This window comes from Lissotriton helveticus, chromosome 8 (assembly GCF_964261635.1).
Source record: "Lissotriton helveticus chromosome 8, aLisHel1.1, whole genome shotgun sequence".
Classification (NCBI taxonomy): domain Eukaryota; kingdom Metazoa; phylum Chordata; class Amphibia; order Caudata; family Salamandridae; genus Lissotriton; species Lissotriton helveticus.
This window is the reverse complement of record NC_136069.1, coordinates 808,144,197-808,171,666: the sequence shown is the minus strand read 5'-3', so window position 1 is coordinate 808,171,666 and position 27,470 is coordinate 808,144,197. Positions and strand designations below refer to the sequence as shown.

Genomic DNA, 27,470 nt, shown 5'->3' with positions numbered 1-27,470 from the left:
CCATTGGCAGAGGATTCTGATAGTGGTTCTCTCTCCCTAGTATCCCAGCCAGGTAATGTTCTGAGCGTTATCTAAAAGCATACACTCATTTATTATGGTTTGATTAAAAAAGGTTTCTTTTTTAACCCAAATAGCTCTCCATTGCTCAACATTGATGGTGCAAGTTTAATTCGATCCTCTAGGGGCAGCATACCTAACTCCTTATGACACAGGGTTGAGGGGAGACTGGTTGGGGCTTACCAAAGTCTTCTCAGGAATGAGTTTTCAGTGACATGAAGGTTAGACATATTACAGTATCCCCAAACTCCGGCTCCATATGCAACCGTGGAAGCACAGCGTGCTGTATAGACATTAACCATGGCATCCAAAGGTTTCGACCCCAGCTTCTTGCCAAATCTAAAAATGGCCTTGGTAGATTGATCAAATCTTGACTTTCTAATCCTAGTCAGGTGTAACCATGTGCCTTCCAGGTCAAAGAGTATCCTGTGGTAGGGGAAAATTGGAATTTGTAGGAGTTTATGTCCATTAATATGAAGTGTTTTAAAAATAGAACTGGCTGTTCCCACTACCATTACATGTGATTTGGTAGTAATTGTTTTTAAACTTAAATCAGTCATAAATAAATGAAATCTATGTAGCAGTTTTTGTAGGCCAACCGCCGTTCTAGATATTAAAATGCTAACATCTGAGTACAGTAAGGCTTGTAGTCTCCTAGTCTCAAACCTCGGTGTATCTGCCTACCCTGCATTTAGATGTTCGTCAAGGCCATTAATATATAAACAGAACAAATATGGGGCCAATACACAGCCTTGCCTCACTCCACGTTTCATAGAGATTGGGTCTGTAAGTTCTCCATTTACCCCACATCTTACAATCCCTGTCACACACATCTTGGCTAAGAAGTGTACCATTGCAGGTTCAATACCCATTTTGAGCCTTTTTACCCAAAGCTTTCCTCTATCCACCCAGTCAAATGCTGAGGATACGTCCATACAACCTAATTGGAGGGTGCCACTCTTCACCAGTGTGTATTTAGACACAATCAAGCGGAGATTGAGGCATTGTCCACAGCCCCAATACCTTGTCTGAACCCATACTGCACATCAGAAAAACACCAATTTTCCGTCACCCAAGCCTCCAACCATTCGGGAATTATCCTGCCCATGATCTTGATTGTGCTGTCAATCAATGAGATTGACTGGTAGCATCGGGGATCTACTCTATCACCTTTTTTGAATATGGTACTACATTGGCTGGTAACCACGAGCTTAGGGTGCCCTCAATAACTACACTTCCCTAGACATTCGTGAGTAATAGTGCCCATAAGTCAGGATTATCTGAAAAAAGGTCCGCTGGTACCCCATGCCTTTGTCTCGTGTTATATTTAAGTGCGGTTTTAGCCTTCATATAGGTAGGTGGGACTATCTTCATACCACCATCTGACGATTTAGAAGGGTATGGTTCAGGAGGGTTGTCGAACCTATCATTGTTGCTATATACTGTAGAGAAATGTGCAACCATTCTTGTTTGGATACGGTGACATAATTAGCTGTGTTATGGTTATCTCGAAAGTAGGAGTCATCCATTTTCTTTCAGAAAAGACAAGATTTTTTCCTTACACTTGCTTCATGCAGTTTTCTTCAATGTGTCTTGCCCGATGTCCTCATTTCTCTACTTAATAGCCTTTTTATAGTTGTGTCTGCATAGTTTTACCAACCCCCCATCCTTGGGCACCTGAATCAGGGCTGGTATAAGACATCTGTGGGTAATCGAGCAGTTTCTATCAAACCACCTTTGTTGCTTGGATTCTCTTTTCTTACTATGGATTGTTAAGAGATTACTAGTTGCATGACATATTTCCTCAAATGCCCTCAGCATGCCCTTTGGATTAAGGTCATCATACAGAAAAACTAGGACTTTTCCCCATTGATGCGTCAGATTTCTTGTGCCTGCAGCAAACGTCCCAATGACACCATGGATGCTCTTCATTTGCAATACGGTGCTCCATGGCGCAAGAGTTCATGGATGCGTCTTAAACTCTGATGCAGCTGTTGGTGCTAAAGTAATGCATTGCTGGAGTTGGCCGTAAGACTGACGCAACTCCACCAATGTGTCAGAACATAAAGGTGAGTCCCATGTTAAAAGCCCTGCATTAATCCTTCTGCCTGGTTTGAGAAGGCGTAGGGATTTTGACACAGTCATATCGTAGAGTGAAGCAGGGAAAAGTTGTAGATTTCACTGCGTCAATTCTAAGTGACTTTTAGTGTGTGTACGCCTACTCTGCATTCATTAAACCTGGTGCAGGTATAATGTGACGCAGGCCTCTACGAACTGAAGCATTGGGCCCAATTCATCAGTTTATAAATGTAGCACTGTGAAGCACTGATAGCGTTGCCGCTCCATCAAACAAAATGACGATGCAGCAGCGCTAGCTCCTTCTAAACATGCCCTCAAATTTCCCGTAGGCAAATAATGTTATGTGACATAATTAGGTTGTTCCGCTCAACATTTTTCACCTTTTTTAAAAGACTGGCCACATTCCAAAACATGCAGTTAAAATCAAACTGAATATCAATGGTAATTAATTGATATTTTGTAAGAACCAACGTATCCAATAATGTTTCAGTACATGCAGCTTCAGTAAGGGAAGTGTTATTACTGTTATTAGGCAGCTCTTTAGCTATGGAAGAGATAGCTGGTATCTCTGTCCCTTGAAGCACAAATTCCTTCTCCACTGTATCACCAGATCTTGAAATTGAACTGTTCATTGCTCGTTGGTTAATCCTAGAAATCTATCGTCCGTCAGAGTTGTTTGATGGTATGCCCTTAGGTTCTCCGTATTGCGGGTCGTATGTTAAGAGAAACCCTCAGTGGGGCAGTCAATCATCTTGATCCAAGGGCATAAAGCGTTTGCAGGTTTCTCAAATGGTTTGAGTATGGGTAGTTTATTAATGTGAAATGTATTTGCCCTTATGAGATCAGGCTTATAGAAGAAACCCAAAGGTGCTACCAAGATACTTCCAAAGGTACAACTGATCCATGAGTTTTTCCAGTAGAGATCCAGCAACAATTCTGTTTTTCAAGTTTATAATGATGCAATGCCCAGGGACATGTTTTGGTTGATAACTGATCCAATGCACCCTCTGCATATTAATTACTTTAAAAAAAAGAGATTTGCAGCTATAGAGGTCAATGTTTTTTGCCAAGCAGTGTATCGCCTTATTTTTCAGCTGATAAAAATTTTCTTTTTGGCCTGTATTTAAAGGTGGTACATTTTTTAGAGCTATAACCAGTGGTGTAGCTTCAGAAAGCAGCTGGAGAATTATTTCTGGTTTTGGCTGAGAAATCAAGAACCCCTTATTAGCGGATCTGGTGTTATCCTTGGCTGAGGGATCAAGGCTTGATTGGGCTGTTGCTGATGTCGGGAAAGCGTTAGAAGGCATGTTGGTGTTTTGGCCATTATCATTTGTTGAAAATGGGATAGATAATCTCAAATGAGCTATTTTACACTATGGTCCACTACGTTGTTTCATGTGTGGCCCCTCACCGTCCTATCTAACATTGGTGGCCTCTTCACGCAAAGCTGGAATAGTAGACTGTGCTATTGGATTGACTTGACCGTGACCAATCAAAGTTTTTAACGAACAGTCAATGTTTGTCAAAATAGCCATTAATGGTTAAAATACCTTTTTAGTGTTAGCTCTAGGTAGACATTGAGCGTGACATACGAGAAAATGTCCTCAGAAATATTGACCTTCTTACTGCCATCTATGCCCTCATTTGAGCCTTTCAAGATAGCAATTTTACCAGACCTTTTTTTTCTTTTTTTCGTGTAGCAGTAGGTTTACCATTACGTTTGGCCTTTTTCTGCAGGAATGAAGTTATACTTTCATTTCTGAGTTACATCAGCTTCAATTGTTAGGACATCATTAGGAATGCACGGGTTTGTCTTTCTCGAAGTAACTTTTAATATTATTATCGGGGTGGTGTGATAGCGCTCGCATCTGCATCGATGACATGATTTATTTGAAGAACCTCTTTTGTGCCTCCAAACCTTTCCTCGACACATTCTATCTCACTGTTAAATGTGCCCATAGCATTAGTAAGGAAGCTTGTGATGGTGGTGGTTAGTGGTCTCCCTTTAGTGGGTAGCATTGCAAATTTCCTTTCCCCCATCACGCCTTACCTTCAGGGCTAATCTTTGGACGTAATCAAGATACAGTATGGGAAAGAGAGGTGTCCCAGCCAAGCTTCATTCAGTCTCGGATGGGTGCAGACGGGACCGCCCTTTGCCCGGGCTTGGCCTGGGCACACTCCACGTTGTGGGGGAGGGGCAGTGCTATAAGCGCAGTGGTAGTGACTACCCCTTGCAGCAGCTGTGAGGTTACAGAGTGCCCTGGGACGGTGAGTCCCAACAGGTTTTAGAAAGTAGCTTTGGCTAATGACTGGTGCAAGTAACTCATTGTGGTCATAGATTGCTGGAGTTCTGCCCGGCTTACAGGTGGTTCCCAAAATGTGTAGGGCATAGCCAACTGCAGAACAGATGGTTTCACAGGCAACATCTTAGAAAGTGGATGGTATTCAGGTGCGGGCAAGTGCAGACGGGTGCTCCACCAGCGCCCCTCCAACACACTCTCACAGTGCCCGTTACATGTCAACACCACAATTGTGACTAAATAGTCACAGCTGAGTCTGCATACTGGAAGCAAAAGCTCAACACAGGTTTGGAGGGACTCACACCCAATATCGCAGGAATGAAAAGATAAGAAATCCTACGTGGCTAACGAGAATGAGCATTAAGTCTGAATCAGTGAGGTACCTACAAACAGGATAAACTCACTGTGCTTGTGATGACATAGATAGTCGCCACTGGCTCTGCATGTTGAAAACCAAAATATGGTGAACGAACACAAGGTGGTACAGATTTGCTGATATACGTGTATGGATAAAAATATTCACTCTAAAGGCTCAAAAAAAGATTAAAAACATATTGTGATGTCAAAAATATGGCAGTGTTTCTCAGAGTAAAAAACAGTCATCTTAACCCCTTCGGCGCTGCTGCGCAAATTCTCCCGCTGTGCGGGAGAATTAATAAGAGGGCGGGATTCAGACTGCCCAGGCCGTCCTTAGCACACGCACACCATGACATCGGATGGCCAGGGGCCGTCCTGAGCACCTAATAGGTTAAAACAAGTATGAGGTTTTGTGAATGTACTGTATAATAGGACATAATCGAAAGTTGTACATTTTACAATAAATAAAAAGTCATATACGAAACCAAGACATTTCAATCTGACATAATGCGCAGTTCTATGTAAATTGTTCTAAACATCACCTTACAGGTGGATGGGTCAAAATACCTTATATGTGTATGGCCATAAAGAATGAGTGTCATAACACTTGTGCAATCATTTGTGACTCCCATTTGGTAAGAGGATTCAGCTACTAGGCTCGAAAGTATTTGCTCTTTTGTTAATCTAATTGGCAGCAGGTTGGTGAGTAGATTAGTTGAGTTATTGCTGATAAAGACACAGTAAACCTTGAAATCTTTGTTAATGTTGCTAGTAGGTGTTGATTATTTTAATGGGCACTGGACTACGTGTCAAGTTTGTTTCTCTCTGCCCAGCATTTATATGAACATTATGTTAGCTTGCCAACAAAGACAATAATTAGTGTTTTTGATGAAACTATGGTCTTAGGGACCATATTGGGTATGTTTTTTTATTTGTTTCTAAGCAATGATTGGCCAACTGCCGCACTTGATGTATGATTTCGGGGTATTATCCTCCGTGAAACACAGTTTTTGTGTGAAGAGGCCTACAGGCCTACCCTCTGTTCAAAGTACATGTTTATGCCAAGTTTGACTGGGTACAACTAATGAACCACCAAGCTTCTTTTCAACTTAACTTTAAAATTCCATATCCTCACCATTTGAGAGAACTGGAGTGTGTCCACAACCAAAGTAGTGACTTTAACTAACTCAATACTAGAGATTTTTTCAGAATTTTCGTTTTTCAATGGGAAATCTTGGACGCTTCTTGTTAATAGCTATTTGATGTCTTTTCAATTCGATTCGTGAGTGATAAAATTGTTTTGCAAAAACATTGTATCATGCATATCACAAAAGCCAGTGAATTCATTGACAATTGTTTTAATTCTACACTTCTCAAGATGTTATACTGACAGTTTCTGATACTATCTGTGGTATGATCATAATTATCCACTTACCACATCTTTTGGTACGAGTGACAGCCAAGTTGTGTTGTTTCATGATAGTGTAACCTTTGTAACTTATATATTGTAATAGAATACGTTTTATTGGCAAGTCCAAAAAGAGAGATAAAGAAATTATCTTTATATTTCAGATTCTGCTAAGCTTGTTTGTGGCTGTCATCCTGGATAATCTGGAGTTGGATGAAGACCTAAAGAAACTTAAACAGGTAAAAATTTCTGCTCAATGAAAGTAAAGTCTATTTTACACTGCAATTCAGCTGACTTTTATCACGTCACTGCACGTGGGAAGGAGACTGGAAATTCGCCAGAGATAATTCAGATATCTAACTATAACTTGCACCCGTCACGCCCTGCTTTTCACCTTGGATATTACATCACTCTTGACAAGTTAAATGCCCTTATTGATGTCATCACTGATGATGACTGATGATAACATCTGAGTGGATGTATGACATTACAACGCATGCTTTTACCACGCATGCTGTTACGACGCAGTTTTTACAACTCATGCTGTTACAACGCATAGTGCTTTGGGGTGCTGGATAGTGAATAGTTTAATTTACTATTCCAACTCCAGTCCCCGTGGATAGTAGGGAAGGTGTTGGATAGTAAATTAAATCTATTCCCTATCCTAGAGCCCCCCCAAGCCCGATGCATTGTAATGACATGCGCTGTAATGGTTGTGTTGTAAAGGCACTGCGTGGTAAAAGTTGCGTTGTAAAGGATGTTTCCCCATCTGAGTGTACTATAGGGCTTTGTAGAGTAGAAGTGATTTCACACAGTGGCATAGCTAGAGGGGTTGGGGGCTACACTGTTTTTGTGGGCGGCAGAGGTGAGCAAGTCGTGTCTGTTGAGCACATTCACCCCCCGCCCCTGGAACAAGTCACCCATCAAGCACAATACCCCCACCCCGCCGGAACAAGTCATCCATCGTCCGCCACCCCCCCACTCTTTTTACCTGTCCCGGGCGGCATCCTTAGGGTCCGCCCAGGGTGGCATTAGGTCTAGCTACGCCACTGAGGTCAACGTGCAGGATGAGAAGTGTATCTGTGACCTCGCCGACATTTAGTAGATTTTATCCTATTTTGTACTGCTATTCAGTTTGGTAGGTAATGGTGAGTTCAGCAATTTATTACGCCTTGAATATCCTCCCAAATGTGTTTTTTCTTTATTTCCCATAATGGGATGTGCCTGTTAAATAAGGGAAACATTCTTTACAACGCAACTTTTACAACGCAGTGCCTTTACGACACAACTATTACAACGAAAACCATTACAACGCATTGCGCTGGGGGGCGCTCTAGGATAGGGAATAGATTTAATTTACTATCCAACACCTTCCCCAGTGTCCACGGGGACTGGAGTTGGAATAGTAAATTAAACTATTCACTAGCCAGCACCCCTAAGCACTATGCTTTGTAATGGTTTGCGTTGTAAAAGTTGCGTCGTAAAGGCATGCGTGGTAAAAGCATGCGTTGTAACGACGTACATCCGTAAATAACTCACCTGATATACAATTTTAAGTGAACAGGTTCACAAATATGCATTAGGCACTGACAGTTCACGTGCAGCCAGGCCCTATGAACAACCCTGTGTAGTTTGTAAAAATACACTAAACACATTCATAAAATTAGAAGAATGGAACAGAATCTGAGAAACATGTTTACAGTCATACTACGAGTTAAACCATTCTCCAAGTGCATTTAATAATGAAAATGCCCATCGATTGTTAATTATTATAAGCAACATTTTAATAAACTCACAGGGAAGCAGAAGTTTGCCATAGGAGAGATCTTGGTTTCTGCTAGGTGCTTCTAACTTAGTTTTTTACAGATTGGTGGATTTACTAGACAGAAAATATGCCTTTTGATGAATACGTGCTTGAGGATAACTGCAGTATTCCATGGTTTATTATTTTTCTTTTTGTTTGTGTACTGTAAGATTGTGTGTTTTGTTTTATATTGTAAATCTTTGATAATGTGCGATAACATGCTTAATACGAAATAATGTGGGTCTGATGTATTTAGTACAATCATTTAGCCTGTATCCTTTTATCCCCTATTTCCACGTTTCCACGGGAGCACATGCTCATTACAATACCCTTATAGATACTATTAGCATCAGAGTTGGATCAGGAATTGTAAACGAAGGCTATTATGGGTCAGAAAAGCTCATCAGCTAATTATTTTCTTTTGACATAGAATCATAATCTTAGAATGCTCCCTATTATGTGAAAACAGATGTCATTTCATTGTTTTCAATAAAGAATGTTCGCTTTTATTTTACTAGCAAGTATTCTGTTGCTTGGTAGGAAGTAATTGGTTCTGTTACGCTCAACCACAGATTTCCTCCTTTTGGCTTTACTTGAGTGCAGGGACCATCCAAACACCTTTACATGTGTTATACATGCCTCATGACTTCTATCCTTCCTAAGTTTCTGCTAGGTCTTTTTTAGGGATGGGCGATAAATTCCACTCTGCTGTCTTGTCGGTGGAGTTTTGACCACTCAACATTATGGTTGTAGCATGGAGTTCTGGCCAAACTCCATCAACCATTGCATGACTGAGTTTTTTGTTGCACAAGGCTCACCAATGGTAAGTCGGTGAGCGAGAATTGGCGTCCCCTACCAACATTTTTTGGGAACTAGGAAGGCACCCAGCGAGATTTACTCAACGTGTGCGGTAGCAAAGAAGGAGCGGCTCCTGGCATGCTATGTGGTGCAGTTTGTGCTGATTTCACAGTGCAGAACAAGCTCCTGGTGCTAAAAATCAGTACAAGCAGCGCAACATGAGGATTTCTGCCCGCTTGCGGAACTCTTCGGACTCTTGCAGAGTTTCATGTAACTCAGTGGAATACTGCAGAGTGAAACTCCGCGAGTTCCACGCATGACTAGTCTTTTTAGCCTGCTTGTATTTTTGCATGAGTAGATTACAGGACAGGCAGCAACATGCATCCGAAAGTGATGCTATATTCATTTGAAGAACAGTGGCAAATGTATATGTCAAAATGACAGATCCAGCAGTTCACTGTGCAGTATGAAACATTTTAGTTGATGTTGTTAAGGAATTTGACAGCTCATATTTTAAATCCTCTAACAGAACAGCAACTTACGATTGCTTCCATTCTGTGTATTATATAGTTGTACTTGTTTTCCACTTGGTAAAGTGTCTGCTGAGTGTAACGTAGGTTACAAACATGATTCACACAATCAAGATTGGTGGAATTTTACATTCTAGAAGTGTACTTACTAACACTCCAAAACTACCAATAAGACAAAATTGCGGCATTATACAGTTTTGATAATGTGGTTGATATTTTCAAGTGTCCACCATGCAAAAGAGTTAAGCACCAATGCTTAATTTGTAAAAACAATTAGTGCCAGAGCCCTTGTCAGGAAGCCACCCATTGCCCTCACTAGCTCTGATAATGACAGTACCATCACAACTAACCTTCACACTCATACAAGACAACCTGTCAAAACAAACCCATCAATTGCTATGATTGTGAATGCCTTATTTGAGACCCTGCTTTCTTCCCAGCATGTGCCCTTTTCCTATTATGTTTCCCATGGCGTCCCTATTGAGTTTTCCTCCATTTTTTTGCCCTGCATTTGTTTTTCAGAAAATGGTTCATATTCTATTTTGAATTCCAACTTTTGTATCTGCTTTGCCATTGGTTTTGTAATGATAGCTAGACATCATCTTGTAACATGTGTGCTTGAATTTGTAAACCACTACAACGCCTTTGGTCATATTCATACTACAAAGTGCATAAATAAATAAATAAAATGAAATTCCCCATCTAGACCACTACACCCTAGAGCTTGTCTCTCAACCCAGGTTGCCCCCGCCCTTGTTGGTGTGTCCCTGTCCACTGTTCTGTCCCTGCTGCCCTTATAAACACCACTAGTGTTTGTGCCACACTCAAGCCATCCACAGTGCCATTTGCTTATCATGAATTATCTTAGACCTGACATCCTGGATGATGACACTGTTATGGGAGGTGGGGCTTGCACACTAGTGAAAATGAGGAAATTCCCACTACCACTTGTAGGCTAAGGGAGATTTTCTAACTGTACATGCACAATATTTCTTACTGACATCTCTGGTCAATATCATAGAGGTAGGAGTGCATTTTAGTTTTCTTGAGCCTAAGACTATTCACTTTCATTAATTCTCCATGTGCTTCAAGGTCACCAGAGTTGTGCGAGAAAGCCTCTTTCTGGCCACTGTCTTTGAGATGCGTATGGGTATCTTCAGTGTAAAAATGAAAAGGGATGATGTATTCTTTAGAGATAGGGATCAATAGTACCAATAAGTAGTCCTTAGACAGGTGTTGGCAAAGAGGGCTCCTGAGGAGTTCTGCAGGTGAATGTAAAGTTCTCAGACATGGACATTTGCAGCTTCACCTTCTGCTCTGCAAAATAGGAAAAATTAAAGCACTCCTTTGCGCCCCAATTGAACTTATGTCATGATTAAGTCAAGATGGCCACCTCCCTCTGAACTGCAGCGGAGTGTGCCCGTTTTCGATGATTAATTTACATAATAAGGCTAGCTTTACCGTTTATGAAGAAACTAGGAGGATTCTTTTATCAAGCACTTTCTGGCTATTGTGCCTTTCCTTGTTGGCTAATTGGAGCAACATGAGGTGAGCTGCTGTCCGGTGTCATTGGAGTTGGAGCTGCTGAATCTTCCTGTCAGGAGGGTGGAGTGACTCCCAGGAAAGGGAGCGGCTGGAGCCTATGCCACTGCCACAGTTAGTTTTAGCTGCTGCACAGACCTTGTTTAGGTAGAATTTGTACTTTTTTATTTTATTTAATGCAAATTTATATAGCGCGAACATTACCCGAAGGTGTCAGAGCGCTTTACATAAGAACCAGTTGCGATACATAAGGACTTAGTATTACATGAGTTACACAAAAGATACAAACAAAAAAATTACAAATGTACAAGTTGTAAAGTCACACAAGGAAGAGATACAAACAGAGAAAATTGCAAATGTACAAGTTGTAAAGTCACTCAAGGTAGAGATGAAAATGGATAAACTCCAAGAGTCACATAGGAATGGTAGAGAGTACAAAGGTCTACTACATATACTAGTGGTTAGAGTTATCTCTATATACATATATATAAATAGTAGATTTTCTCAGGTCAAGACCCAGGAGAGCAGAGTTCCATTAAAGGGGGTTCGGAGGGGGGACGCAGTCGCAGCACCAAGGGAGGGTGGGAGGGTTACAAGGGTATGGAGAAAAGACAAATCAGAAAAAGCAAGAAACATTTGAGGATCTTCAAGGGGGAAACGAGGGAAAAGGGTAAAGGACAATGGAATGGACAAGATGGCGGGTCAGGGTCCGGACAAAAGCGGCCGACAACAGCACCAAAATGGCGGGCAAGACAACAGAAAAAGAAAAAAGCAAAGAAGTCCATGAGAGCGACCCAGCAAGCGAGAACCAAAGCAACCAGAAGTCTTCAGGGGGGCACACAGTTCAAAAATCAAAGCCAGGAAGGGAGAGGAGGCATGCAGGCTCGTGTCCACTGGATCAACGCCGAAGACAATCAGCCGGTCGCGGCTCCCGCGCCCCCACACCTGGGAAAAGTCCACTGGGGTCTCCAAAGTAGATGACGAGGCGAGGCAAAATCTAGGAAGATAGCCTGCATGGGGAGGCAGCGAGGCGGCGGTGAGACTGGCAGGCAGACGGTGGGGGCAAAGCTGCGCCAAGGCTGGTGCCACTTTCAACAGCGGCGATTCGGTCCGAGGCAGAAGCAGAGAACAGCAGCGGTAGCGGGACGTAGAATGTCTTTCTCTAATGTCCAGCTGGGTAGGAGACGGTCGTGGGAAAACCCATGCCGGACTCCCCACTACCTGAACCAGGTGGCTCCAATGGACATCAGCTAAGACATCTCGCTGTCCCGGGAAGGGGGGAGAGCACGCCCCAAAGCTGTCCCACATCATCTGGAGCGACATGGAGGAGTCGTTGCCGCGCCGAAGCTGGATGGGCACAGGAGGAGGGCAAGCTCCGAGTGCTGTGGAAGAGTCCAAATGAGAGTCATCAGCGGTGCCAGTTAAGTCTAAATTAGTGGATATTAATGAGCCTTCATTATCCTTTTACTGGAGGAATTACAAACTGTGCATTCCAATACAGATAACATTGCGGCAGAAATAAAAAATCTGCAAAAGCATATGGCTGGTCTTTCCATGAAAATTTCTGACAATGTTATTAAACTTCAGGACAATAAATCTATAATTGACCATCTTATACCTATTGCAGCTAAAATAGTACCAATTAATAAGTTATTACTGGACTTAGAAAATCGCAATCTGCAATATATTATGAGAATTTTTAATTTATATGAGGATGTGGAAGGTAATGACTGCAGGTTATATTTAGAGAAAAGTATTACCTTATCTTTTAAGTATAAAATGTCCTGAAAAATTTTAGATTGATAAGGTGCATAGAATTCCTTCTCATCATAATCCAAGACACGATAAGCCTCGTCAAATGATATTCTTGCATCTTCACCATTTAGTTTTGATACGAAAGGCAGCCAGAGACATTCCTTCTTTAATGGTCAACGGTAATAACATTTGTATTAATTAAGACTTTGTTTAGAAAACTGTCAGCATTTGCAAGGAATTCGATGATCTTCGACCCAGACTGAGAAATGCTGGTTATAAATATGGTTTATTTGATCCGTCCACTATGTGAATATTCAAAGATGGGTCTTCTAAGTCTTTTCAGCAACCAGATGATCTTTGTCGCTTTTTGCATCAACAGTCACAGTCCTCCATGGAAACATATTAGATGGATACCTGATCTCAATGATATTTGAATATCTCTTTTGCTAGCCGTTTGATTTGAGTATTTTATAACAGCATGTAGCATCATGTTTTTCTTCGCATGCATGTGGGCGATTCAATAGTAATATATATGTTTCTCAGTTGTCTAGTCTTTATTTTTTCTGTCAGAGCTACATTTCTTTTTTCATTATATCAGAATCGCCAATCCTTTTATCTGTCTTTGTTCTTCTTTCATAATGTCGAGTTTTAACAGTATAAAATAGTTTCATTTATTGTTAAAGGTTTTCGGCACCCTGTTAAACATACTAGGTTTTAGAATATTTAGCTAGGCATAAAGCAGATATATGTTTACTTCATGAGACTCATGTAGATAATGCAGTTTTATCTTACGTGAATAAAAAATGGGTGGGTTCTATTATTTTGTCTCCGGCTCTTTATAGGAAAAATGTAGTTGCGATTCTTTTTGCAAACAAATTACATGTTCAGATTCTGTATAAACGTTCTGATCCTGATGGTCGTTTCATTATAGCCAATGTTAAAATTGACAATCAGGTTTTATACCTAATTAATGTATATGGGCCCACAAACGATGATCTTGATTTTTGGTCCAGATTAATTTAAGAAGTTCTAAAATTGGGTAATGTTCTTCTGATTATTGGAGGGGATTTTAATCTTATTTCTGATCCATTGCTGGATAGAATCTCCCAAACCAAATACCGTCCTCCAAAAGCTTTTTTCACTCTCAAATCCTTCTTTAAATCTACCAAAATGGTAAATGTTTAGCATCTACATAACCCTAGAGACAAACAGTTTACTTTTTTTTTATCCACATAATTCTTATTCTCTACTTGATTATTTTTTTATTTCTTGCTGTCTAATATCCTCAATTTTTAATCCCACTATTCAGAATTTAGATAGTTCTGACCATGCTCTCATATTATGCAATTTATGTTTCAACTCCCGTCAACATGGTCAAGGTCATTGGAGCATGAATTCCAATATCGTTCTTAATGACACAAATAAGCCAAGGCTTTTGTCTGCAATGCATGAGTATTTTTAATTCAACCCTGAAGGTATTATGTCTATCACTAATCGATGGGATGCATTTAAACATATATCGGAGGAGAAACAATTTCCATTTTGGCACATGAAAATAAATCATCTAATACTGTAATTAAAGATTTGGATAAACAAATAGTTAAATATGAATGTCTATATATTACTTCTAATCACATTATATATAAGGAACAATTGCAGAAACTTTGTTATAAATAGAGCTCTATTTTAAGGGAAATAGCGTTTACATCGCATGCTTTACATCGCATGCCATTACAACGCGGCCGTTGGAGTTGTTACATTGCAAACCATTACTTCGCAAGCCGTTACGACTTGCTGTAGGGGGCAGAAGGTGTTGGATTTACAATCCAACGCCTTCCCTGCTGTTGCACAAACTGGAGTAGGAATATAAAATATTACTATTCCTAAGTCCAGCGCCCCCCTCACAGCAAATTGTTGTAACGACTTGCGATATAATGGATCGCAATGTAACCACACGGTCATTGTAACAACTGCGTTGTAATGGCATGCGATGTAAAGCATGCAATGTAAAGACATATATTCCTATTTTAAGCATGATATGGACGTGCTCCTTTACAAGTGAAGAGGAGAGGGCTCACCCAGAGGCAGCCACGATGAGGACTCCGTCTGCGGTGCAGAAGAAGTGAAGCTGAAGAAAGTAGAATGCTCCGGTGAAGATCAGGAATGTAATGTAATATAATGTAATTGTGCATTTATATTGCGCAGCTATCGCTCCAAGGAGCATCTAGGCGCCACTGATGACCAGGAGATCTATCACACGGTCAGGCTGCTTATACTAGTTTTTCCCACTGTCATACTAGTGTTCTGGCCCAGGAGTCCTGTAAGTTGAAGATCCAGGTTTTCAGTGCCTTTCGAAAGTCGGTTTCCCTCTCTAAAGCCCGAAGGTGAGGGGGAAGGGTGTTCCAGGCTTTGGATCCCAGGACTGGCAGTGATTTGCCCCCTCTCGTGCTAAGTCTAAAGGCCGGGACCGACAACAGGTTGGCATTTGAGGACCGCAAGGTACGCATCGGCTGGTACCTAGCGAACTTTCCCTGTAGATATTTCGGCCCTTGTGAGTGGATGGCTCTGAAAGTGATAATCAGGATTTTAAAAAGGACCCGTTTGATGATCGGTAGCCAGTGCAAGGTTTTTAATGCAACTGACGCTGATGATTTCTTCGGCCATTTCAGCACCAGCCTAGCCGCTGCGTGTTGCACCATCTGGAGTTTGTGAGTAACAGCTTTATTAATGCCTGCGTATAAGCTGTTGCAATAATCTATCCTTGACGTCAGAAGGGCGACTGTTACCGTTTTCCTAGCCGCCAAAGGAAGCAGATCGAAAAACTTCCTTAGCCCCTTGATGATGCCGAAACAGGTCCCTGCCACTGTCAGGGCATGTTGCTTAAAAGACAGAGTGGTGTCAAAATTTATCCCCAGATTACGAGCCGAGTTGGTGGTATGAGGTGGAATATCCGCCTTCTCAGGCCACCATAATCTGGAGACAAAATCATTTTGTGAGCCCATTGGCATGATCTCTGTCTTGCCCGTGTTACACTTCAGATGGTTCTTCCCCATCCAATCGAATGTGGCTGTCAGGCAACATTTAAGGTTTTCTTCCCAGTTCTGAGTATCTTTATCAAGGACCAGGATCAGTTGCGTGTCATCAGCATAAGCAACCACGTCAATTCCAAATGATGATATCAACCTAATTAGAGGGGTGGTGTACACATTAAACAATGTCTGGCTCAGACTCGAACCTTGTGGTACTCCCGTAGTGATTAATTTTTCCTTGGAGCAGAAATCACCCAAGGTGACCACTTGCCTCCTGTCACTCAGAAAGTTCGTAATCCATTCCAGGACCTTACCAGTAAGGCCAGATGTTGCTAGCCGGTCAATCAGAATTGTGTGTGAGACCGTGTCGAAGGCTGCCGACAGATCTAATAAAATTAGGACAGCCTTCTTTCCCTGGTCTAGGGCCATACGGATGGTGTCCGTAGTGAACAGGAGGGCAGACTCGGTTGAGTGCTGTGCTCTGAAACCTGATTGGTTGGGGTGCCAGGCTTCGCTCTCCTCCCGAACTTGGTGATTTGTTTATTTACGCACGTTTCAGTGATCTTACACACTACAGGGAGTAGTGAAATTGGTCGGAGGTTGGATAAAGTAGTGGGATCAGGCAGCTGTTATTTCTGCAGAGGTTTGACCGCTGCTAATTTCCATTTTGAGGGGATGTTGGCTGTGGATAATGATGTGTTTAAAATTTCATTGATCGTGAGATTGACAACATCAACGATCGAATGTATAAACGCGGGGGACACGGGTCGAAAGGTGACCCTGATTTGGTCGCTAGTATTGTCCGATAAGTTTCCTCCAAAGTGATTGGCCGGAAAACCGCCAACTGGTCCATAGGACCGTTCCTCCTAGAGCTCCCCTCTCCTGACTCCAAAACGGGGACTGCAAAGTCCTTCGTGAGGCCATGTACTTTTTCCTCAAAGAAATCTGCAATAGTATTGCAGAGACTCTCGGAGGGCGGGATTTCTTGCACTAATATTTTGGGTTTGGTGAAGCTGTTTACGATTTTAAAAATAGCTTTTTGTTTATTGCTTGCAGTTTCTATTGCTGCCGTGTAGAATTTAATGTTTGCTTGTTTAATAGGTGCATGATATGAGCTCCTTGCTTTTTTATAGTTACAGCGCTGCTCAGCTCAGTACTCTTTATGCCAACTACGCTCGGCTCTCCGTACCTCCCCTTGTTTTATTTTAAGCGATAGGTCAAACCACGGGGCTGATAGCCTCTTATGGCTTGGCCTATTTCCACTTTTCATCGGACCCGCCTTAACTTTGATCTCAGACATCCATTCTCTAAAAATATTATTGTCCAGTTCCATTTTTTCTGTCAGTTGGGGACTACAATCTTTGGCAATCGCCATCAGTTCTGGGTGACCCATAATGGATTTCCATCCTTCATTTGTCACCTGGGTACTTTTTCCCACCTGTTTGCTTTCCGTGGAGCTCTCCAGTGAGAGATTGAAAGGTACCAACGCATGATCTGTCCATATTTGGATCTTAGGGTGGTCTACCTTGAGTGTGGCTAGATTGGAGGAGATACAATCAATCGTGTAGCCTGCCCTATGTGTGGACTGTGTGGTAAGAATAGCTAACCCTAATACATCCATAGTCTCTCTAAACATAGTGGCTGCCACATCTGTAGGGGAGTCTAAGTGGATGTTGATGTCCCCTAGTATAGTGAAATTGGAAAACCGGAGTGCAAGGTTACTAACGCATCTCCAATATTCTCCAAAAAACCGTGGTATGGGCCTGGAGGGCGATAGATCAAAGCACCTGCAAACGTTGAGGTGTCATTGATCCTTATTTGAAAACTCATCCCTTCGGTCTCTTTTATATCCTGTAGTTCACCCACAGTGCAGTTGAGGGAGTCCCTATGGATAATCGCCACCCCTCCTCCCCGCTTACCTAGTCTATCCGCCCTTTGAATGCGATAGCCAGGCGGAAGGGCGTTCACTATATCCGGGTTACACCAGGGCTTAAGCCATGTTTCCGTAATGAAGAGACAGTCCATATTCTCTTCAGTTATTAAATTGTGAACATGAAGTGCGTGTTTGGGCAGGGATCTCGCGTTAATTAACCCCCCTTCAGATGGTTTCTGCTGACTGTTAGTGCCGCAATTTGAGAAAAAGTGAAGGTTTTCTTACAGCCACGACAGCTCACAGGGCCCTTCCATAGCAAAGCCTCCAGTTTGTACACACAGGTATTGGAACTGGTTTGTAGTAGTAAAAGCTTCTCCCTACTGTAATACCTGGTAATGGCAGGTCGAACAGCATTTCTGGCCCTATGCCCGGCCGGCGCGCGGACGGGCGCAGACGGGCTTACCTTTGGCACACCTTCGGCACCCCATCGGTGCGCCCGCTGCGCTCGTCCGCTGCGCGTCGTTTCTATATGTGCTTTAAATAGAAGGCTGGGCTCGGTCCTGTCCAACAACTGGACCGCCAACCTCAGCCAAGATGGCCGCGTCTAGTGTGCTCTAGGAAGTGAGGATCTAGCTTCCTCTATGCCGCGCTGTCTCCCTCCACGACAATCAGCACTTGCTGCGGTGGAACGGGGAGCAATGCGGCTATAGAAACTGTGGTAATATGAAAAGGTATGCACAGGAAACAATTCTGCCAATTGTCAGTACACTTTTAAAAATAACGATACAAATTTAAAACGAACACAATTTTAACCCAGCGTGCAAGCTGCCACGAGTCTATACCATTCCAGCAGCGCACTTTGCACTATAAACCTGTAGCACCTGAGCAGAGACTAGTAATCAGTCAGGCTTCTAGCAAAGCAGTAGTGATTCTGCTCGTGTCTTCCCACACGTCCTCTAAATAGAAGGCTGGGCTCGGTCCTGTCCAACAACTGGACCGCCAACCTCAGCCAAGATGGCCGCGTCCAGTGTGCTCTAGGAAGTGAGGATCTAGCTTCCTCTATGCCGTGCTGTCTCCCTCCACGACAATCAGCACCCGCTGCGGTGGAACGGGGAGCAATGCGGCTATAGAAACTGTGGTAATATGAAAAGGTATGTACAGAAAACAATTCTGCCAATTGTCAGTACACTTTTAAAAATAACTATACAAATTTAAAACTAATACAATTTTAACCCAGCGTGCAGGCTGCCACGAGTCTATATCATTCCAGCAGCGCGCTCCGCACTATAAACCTGTAGCACCTGAGCAGAGACTAGTAATCTGTCAGGCTTCTAGCAGAACGAAAAGGTGCAGATTTCTGCAACCCAAAGTTTATTGCAGATCGCAAAACGATGTGTGGAATTGGCAACATACTGTAGTGGATAGGTGAAGGTGCAGAGTGCAGACGAGTTAAGAAGGCTAAGTACACATGCCCAGTGGTGCGGCACGCTCACTCTGGACGGTTGGTTATGTTGTGTTACCCAAGTCCTGATGAGGCCGGACTCAGTGGACCAAAGCTCATCGACCAGAAAAAGAGGAGGAGTCCATTTAAATAAAATATGTCTATGGGCACCTGACAACACACACAATACATGGACTGAACAAGGGAGGAGTTTCCCTCTGTTTCTGTCTGTGTAAAGGATTACCTCCCCTCGGATTGCGTACATATATGTATTTTATTGCAATGGGTGAAAATGGATGGGTACGAAAAGGTTTAGGAGTTTTTTGTTGGACCTTTGAGTTTTGTATGTACGTTTTTTTACTATTTCTATATGTATAACAAAAAATAGATTAAAAAACACGTGAAAGAATTGAGAAAGACTCTGTGAGTGGGTAAATTGTTTACGAGTTATACTTGGGGACTAGGCTCTCATACAAGGGAACATATACTTCTTCCCTTGCTGAAATAATTGCTGTGTATCCATCCCCAGACATCTCTCTCTTTTTGGGTCTGTATGCTTCTGTCCAGATGTTTTGGGGTTACTAGGGCATAAACCACATCTTTTGAATATTTTAAGCAATAGATCAGGCATACAAATGTCTAATAACAAAGCTAAATTTTGTTTTAGTGCCAATAGATCTGGTAGATTTCTGGCTAACTATCTCGGTATAAATTTTTTTAAATAAAATGTATGCTATTCACACTCCAAATGGTTCAATTGCTTAGTCTCATAATGACACAATCAATGAATTCATTAAATATTATTCAAATGTATATAATAAACCACCTCCTAATGCTAAAGGGCATACTGATAATATTTTGGAAGGTTGTGGTCTGTACAAGCAGATAGAACTACATTGGATCTTCCTATTACTTTAGATGAAATAATTTCAGCAATTAAATTGCTTAACTTAAACAAATCTCCTGGTCCAGATGGTATTCCTGCAGAATTTTATAAGAAATGTTCACCTCACTTTTCCTCGCAATTGCTTTCTTTGTTTTCCTATTTTAGCAATACTGGGCCTACTTCAGGGTTGCTCTCTGATGCGTTGGTTATAGTCCTCCAAAAAATGGATAAAGACCCTTTTCTGGGTACAAATTATCACCCTATTTCTTTAATAAATCAAGACTGTGAACTTTTGGCTAAAATCTTTGTGACTAGATTAGCTATTGTACTTCCTCACATTATAAATGTGGACCAGTCTAGAGTAATGAAAAATAAACATTCAGTCTGAGGACGAAGCGGCCAGAGAAGTCAGGTTTCGGGGGAAATATTGGCAGGCAAGGAGATACTGCGAAGGGGATAGACCTGGCAAAGCCCTTTCAGTGTTGACACGTACATCGCACTCACAGAACACGGTACTGGAAATCATGAACGACCTAGGACATACGGTCAGAGACACAGACGACTTATTGGCCGCCCTTATGACTCACTACCACACACTTTACACCACTGCCACTACCACAGATGTGTCATACGATACCTTCCTCGGCGACGTGGCTCTATGCTGGCTTAGTGACGCTGACAGGGCCTTTCTTGCCGCTCCCTTTGAGCTAGACGAAATCAGGGATGCCATTATGTCTCTTCAATATGGCAAAGCGCCCGGCCTGGATGGGATCCCGGCTGAGTTCTATAAAGCATATATAGACATCATGGGCACTGTCCTCCGAGAGGTCTTCGAGGAATCCTTGGCTGATGGAATCCTTCCCTGTTCCATGCCTGAGGTCGTGATTACCTCTCTCCTGAAGCCTGGCAAAAGCCCCAATGCCCGTGATTCATATCGACCGCTCTCGCTCTTAAACTGCGATGTTAAAATACTGGCGAAGGTCCTGGCCACCAGATTGTCTCTTCTGATGACCCGTATTGTGTTACCTGATCAGTCCGGGTTTGTCCCTGGTCGGTCTACCTCCCATAATCTTCGTACATTGTTCTCCTTGATACGCACATTGCACCCTGATCTCCCTGTCGCCGCGGTGTTTCTGGATGCCACCAAGGCATTCGATTCCGTTGAATGGCCGTATCTGTTCGCTGTCTTGGCACGCATGGGATTCCCTAAAATGTTTATTTCCTGGGTTAAGTTACTGTATACGCACCCATCAGCGAAGATATTGATTAATGGGCACCTCTCTCCTTCCGTTGCTATCACGAGGGGTACCCGGCAGGGCTGCCCATTATCTACCCTCCTGTTTGCGATAGCTGTTGAACCACTAGCCTGTAGGCTACGCCAGTTGCACCGAGAAAGCGCGGTTCGCTGCTTTCAGCGTCAGATAGATGTGTCTCTATATGCTGACGACATGACGCTTTTTGTCAAAGATCCGCTGCACAACCTAAATCTTCTGCTGAGAGAGTTAGTTGTATTTGGTAGACTCTCTGGAGTACAAGTCAACTGGGCCAAGTCTCAACTCTTCCCCCTTACGGATGCGGTCTCTGACTTCTCACTCGACTTTCCTTTAGAGTGGTGTCATTCGGACTTGCGTTAACTTGGTATTCAAATTTCTCGCGATAAAGACGAAACACTGCGTCTTAACTATGGCGTAGCGATCACGAAACTAACTGCATCGGTCGATCGCTGGGTCTCCCTCCCTCTATCTATGGCGGGGAGAGCCTCCCTAATCAAAATGGTGGTCTTGCCCCGCTTCCTATACCTTTTTCTTAATATCCCTTACTATCCGGGTGCGTTTTTTTTAAGACATTGAAGACGGAACTATGCCGCTTATTCTGGGGGGGTAAACAACCACGGTTACGGTGGTCCACACTGATTCTACCATATGACAAGGGGGGCTTCGACGTGCCCTACTTTGAGTCTTATTATCTATGTGCACAGGCGCATTACGCCTATCACTGGATGATCCCCACTCCCTGCATGCCTCAGCTGGCAGTCGAAGACTGGATAGCGAACCCCCTACCTCTCAATGGGCTTAAACATTGCCCGGCGGCGTCTATAGACACCCATACACTACTGTTACATGTACTATTGACGCTTAGAGTTGCCGAGCCAAGAAGCTGGGATGTTCCCTACCATACTCGCCTAGGTTGCCATTGGCGTACCACCCTCAGCTCGAACTCCTGCAGGAACGCGGCTTTCAGTTGCTTTGCCGGCGCATAGGAATCACCTGTTGGGGCGATCTCTTCTCCAATGGACAGTTCCGACCTGCAGATTTGTTTTTTAAATCTCACACCCCTACTCCCCTAGACTCGTTTTATTACATGCGACTCCGACAGGGAATGAGGGAAATTCTGCCCGGCTTCCCCGATGAACCTGAAGTATTCCCTCCATTACACTTCATCCTATGCTCCCAGGACGGTTCCCATTTAGTGTCAGGCATGTACCGCCATGTTAGGGCGTCAAGCCTGGTTCCGGAAAGCCCGGCCGGGGTACACTGGTCTTCCGACCTACAAACGGAGGTCACTGACGAACAATGGCTTTATTGCTGTAACCTCACGGCCAGGATATCTGCCAGTAGTAGGCTCAAGATGATCCACTATAAATTCTTGCACCAGTTGTATTATACTCCTGTCAAAAAGCACAGGTTTCATCTGTCCAGTGATGACATATGTGAACAATGTCATGCGGAGCATGCCCGTTTCCTGCACTTGGCCTAGGAGTGTCCCCTCATTCAGGTCTATTGGCAACAAGTGCATGTCGCCCTTGAATCTATGGCTGGTACTTCACTACACCCGGACCCGTTATTGATGCTACTAGGATACACATCGCATATCCCTAAGACTTGTAGGAAATTCCTGGATGTTGCTCTGCTTCTTGCCAAACGATGCGTTGCGTGTAGATGGGGCCGGGGCAGGGCGTCGAAATTCAAAGACTGGCTTACAGACATGACCCATTGTCAGGACCAATACATGATTTTTGCTGAGATGCTCCCACTCTCCAGTAGACCAAGAGACATATGGGGTCCACTTATCACTTACACGCTGGCCCAAGCAGTTGGATTGAGGGATCGGGTGGAGACGGGGCTAGCAATAATGGGGATGTAGATTTGCAATCTGCCTGACTTACTCTGTGATACCACCGGAATATACACTATATTTATGTCCAGCCACTGCATATATTGTTACATATCTGCACATCTGACATATCTTTCACTGACATCTGCTGCTCTACATGCATAAATATCAGCCGGCCTTTTCAACCTCCTTGTAATAAATTGGACTGTAATACTGCTAAGACATGTTTCGCTTCCGGGCCGTTGCTCTTACCTGACATGCAATGTAATTATGTTGATGATATTTTCCCGATATATAATGCTACTGCCTTTGCTGCTAACTGCATGAAGATGTATGAATAAGGTATTGCTCATCTGTACCACATTGCCAACCTTTGTATTGACTCATGTTGAAAATCGCAAAAATAAAGTTAAAAAAATAAAAAATAAATAAACCTTCAGCAAATAATACTAGATTATCATTTCATGCAATTAATGCTGGATCATTACTGCCATTTTCAGCAGGAGTTCTAGCATTATAGGCAGAAAACGCTTTTGGTAAATTTCATTGGCAATACCTTTTTTGCACCTTGTCTGCTTTCAATTTTGGTACATTATTTGTTTGTATGATTTCAGCTCTCTACTCTAGTCCGTCTGCTATACTTTTTATTAATGGTCAACTCTCCGATAAAAACTTCTCCTCATCAGGGAACCTAGGCAAGGTTGCCCATTATGCCTTTTACTTTTTATTCTTGCAATTGAACCCTTATTAATTGCTATTAGAAATTGTATAGAAATTGAAGGCCTTCAGATAAACAAAGTCCCTATTAAAATATCCACATATACTCTAATATATTGCTAATCCAGAATCTTCCATCCCTCCATTATTGAATTTAAATGATATGTATTCTAAGATTTCAGGTTATTGGCTTAACACTAACAAAGCAGAGTTTTTTCTCTTGAATATTAATTGTTCGTCTGATATGCTTACTAATAAAGATGTTGTTTGGCAAAAAGATAAGATTAAATATCTAGGGATATTATTTGCTAACAACATGAAACAATCGCTGTAATTTAATTCTGATTCTACTTTGGCTTATATTAAGGATAAATTACAAAAATGGTCCTCTTTGTGTTTATTTTGGTAGGGAAGATTGGGTGCAATTAAAATGATTATGGGTCCTAAACTGTTTTCATATTTTTTCAATGATACCTATTCAACTCCCTCTTAAATGTTATAAAACCATTGACAAATATTTCTCTAAATCTCTTTGGAATAACAAATCTCCTCGGTTAAGTTTTAAAAGCTGAAATTGTCTAAAAACAATGGTGGGTTTTGGTTCACTGGATTTACTTGTGTATAATAAAGCTTTTATTTTAAAACAAAGTATTGTATGGTTTCAGCATTTAGAACCTAATAATTCACCTTCATGGCTTTGCATTGAATGAAATTTAATATCACTGTTTCCTTTATTAGCTTTACTCACATGTTCAATTCTTCTGCATTGTTAAAGAAATCAGTTATGTTGAAATCTACAAAATTGATTTGACATGATTTGGATTCTATATTCAGTGTTCTACTTCACATACATTAAATTTAACGTTGTGGCATAATCCGTCATCAAAATTACCTTGCCACACAAATTTATGGATTTCATGGATAAGAGCTAGTATTTTTTATTTAAAAGATATTTACTATAATAGTGCCTTTTTAAGTTTTGATGAATTACAACAAAGATTTAATTTGCACCTGTCAGATATTTTTAATATGAATTGTTACTCTATTCTTAAATTCATTCCTGAATAAGTTTCCTTCAAATGCTTCTTCTGATTTAGAATTGTATCTCCATACAGTAGCATCTTCAGCCCATGTAGTGTCATTGGTATATAAAAAATAATTTTGATGGGTAATATCAATTTTCTTCTACCTTTTGGAATAAGGAATTAGATCTGTCTTTATCTTTGGATATATGGAGGTAGATTTGGTTGAATTCTGTCTCGGGATGGTTGCCTATAACTTTATATCAAACTAATTCCGGTATACTGTTTAATTGTCTATGGACCCCCTTAAAATTATATATATCAAAACCTTTACAATCTTCCACTTTTTGGAACTATTCTTTAACTATAGGTTAATTAAGACATATGTTATATGATTTTCATATTGTTAAGAAGTTCTGGGATGACATTTGGCAGATAATTACTCATATATTGAACGTTACATATACTTTATCATATACAATGGTTATTTTAAATCCTCTTCTCTCTCCACTAAAATATATCTGCTGAATAGCAAAAGTTTTGATTTCTTAATATCCGCAGCTTTAAAGTCAATTATTACTAATTGGAACGATACCTCATTAATATGAGTTAATGCGTGGTGGGCTTGGATCATTTGTACTAGAAGAGGTGCTAATTTGACATTATCTGTTATCATTCCTAATACTCCGAATTATCAAACTTTTTGGAAGCCAATTGAAGATTATTTAGGTTTGAATTGTTAGTAAGTGTTAGTATAGTATATCTTTCAATGGTTACGCTTAAAACTTAATTTAGTAGCTCTATAAAGTTACAAATATAGAATTATGATGTTTTCCTTTTCATTTCTTTAACAGTGATATGATTTTTGTGTTATAAATACTTTATAAAATATTCTTGATGCTTATTTATAAATAATAATGTTTATCTACTTGCATATTCTTTTACTTACTAAACGTTTGTACCTTTTCAAAGCTCTTTTTTGTATGTTTTCTTTTTTATCAAAAATGTAATAAAATATTTTGAACACAGAATACTGCCACATTTTTGGGAATTTGGAGAGATAGGGGAGGCTCGACATGGATCCTAGCAGCTGTTTATAATATTTCTCGAGAAGCCTTTTCTCAGAGAGGATTGTTACCAGTTCCTTGAAAGAGTCAGCCACACCCCCTGAGGAGTGGAAGTAGTGTTTGTTTTGTCAAACCGCAGAGTTTGACCAAGAGTACTGAAATGTCTTGTTTGTCAGAGCCTTGGATGAAGGGATGCAACAGAGAAAGACCTGAGCTTGGTAGTCAATGATGTCAGATTGGCAAATAGAGAGGTGGGGCTAAACGGGAAGCAGCAAGAGATGTATTGACATTAATGTCAATTTTATCATCTTGCACATTGTTGAAAGAAATTTCTGAGATCAATTCAGAGTGCCTTTTAAGGTTGTACAGTAATGCAAATGCAACGTTTGCTTACACTCTCTGGTTGATTTTGAAAGAGCTATTGGGTTAACCATAGAAAAATTAATTTGATACCACCTAGCTAAGTGACAGGTTAGGAGGTCTTGTAACTATTCTTGTTATTGATTACCATGTGAGTAACACAGCGAGTAGGAAGTTAATTCTGTGACAACACTGGAATTTTTAATATCTCCATAAAACTGCGAGAGAACAAGATGTATTTGCATTTTGAAACATTTGAAAATGTTCACTATTGAGGAAGGACTTGTGGGGGTTTGTATACGATTGGACACATTTGATAATGGCACCAAAGTACTAAAAACAATGGAATTGAGTGCACCCAAAGTAACAAACAGTGACTCAGATGAATTACCTCAATTCTACCTATCACATATTTGCTGTTAATTTAAGATAAATAAAACCACATCAGATATAGTTCAAGTTTATCAGAGTTCATTGGATTACATTTCACATACAGATGTAGAGGTTGGGCATCTGTTACCTTGTGTTGCATGCATTCATTGTAAAGCACACTTCTAACAAACCGCTGTACATCCATTAAAATACTTCTCTGGTGTTATTGTCGTGAGCTAAAGACAAGGACCCATAACAAGGGAGCAGGAATATAAATGTTGGTATTGCTCCCCATGGCAGGCTACAAGGCTGTTAAAACACTCTACTCTATGAAGATTGAATGTTACAAAGGGGGTGTAAAACTTCCTTAGCTATCTAGGCATGTCCTTGTTCCATCCTCCCTTGCCTCCCGCTGTCAACAAAAGGTGAGTCTGAGGAGGAGTCAAACTCCTGAGGCTCCTCCCATTGCTCTGGCTGTTAGTGTATAGGAGGAGATGTGGAAGAGAACCCATGGCATGCTTCCTGCACCAACTTCCTGCATCTGTCTTACTGAGCGGAAGCAGGAGAGACAATAGTAGATTTGGGCATTGGAATGTTCATGGCTGTTGGTCTATATCTGTGTGTGTTTACTTCTGCTAACCAGCAGCCCCCTTTGGCATGGGGTCAAACTTTTCAAGAAGGGGTCACCTAACCATTCAGGGGGCCAGCATTCAGCCTGAGGCCAGTGAACATCTGTGAAATATGGGAGCCTCAGGGGCCCGACTTGACATTCTGCGGGGGCAACAATTTTACGTTACACTTCTTCGCCGAATTCAATAATTTCTTTGGCACTCACAACATTCTTGTGCTGTAACCACCAATGTAAAACAGCTCATAAGAAAAAGGGACAACAGATTTTTTAATATGAACACTTCAAATGTACATTTCTCAATAATGTACAACACAATTCATGAAAACCT

The 27,470-nt window shown here is 41.6% G+C and overlaps 1 protein-coding gene across 1 annotated transcript in view; it reads left to right on the top strand.

The window, feature by feature from the left end:
• Nucleotides 1–27,470, top strand: part of NALCN (sodium leak channel, non-selective) — a 3,094,418-nt gene that overhangs the window by 2,187,037 nt on the left and 879,911 nt on the right. Inside the window, exon 17 of the mRNA XM_078657626.1 lies at nt 6,366–6,440. Coding sequence (XP_078513752.1) covers nt 6,366–6,440 — 75 coding nt within the window. The remainder of the gene's footprint in view (nt 1–6,365; nt 6,441–27,470) is intronic.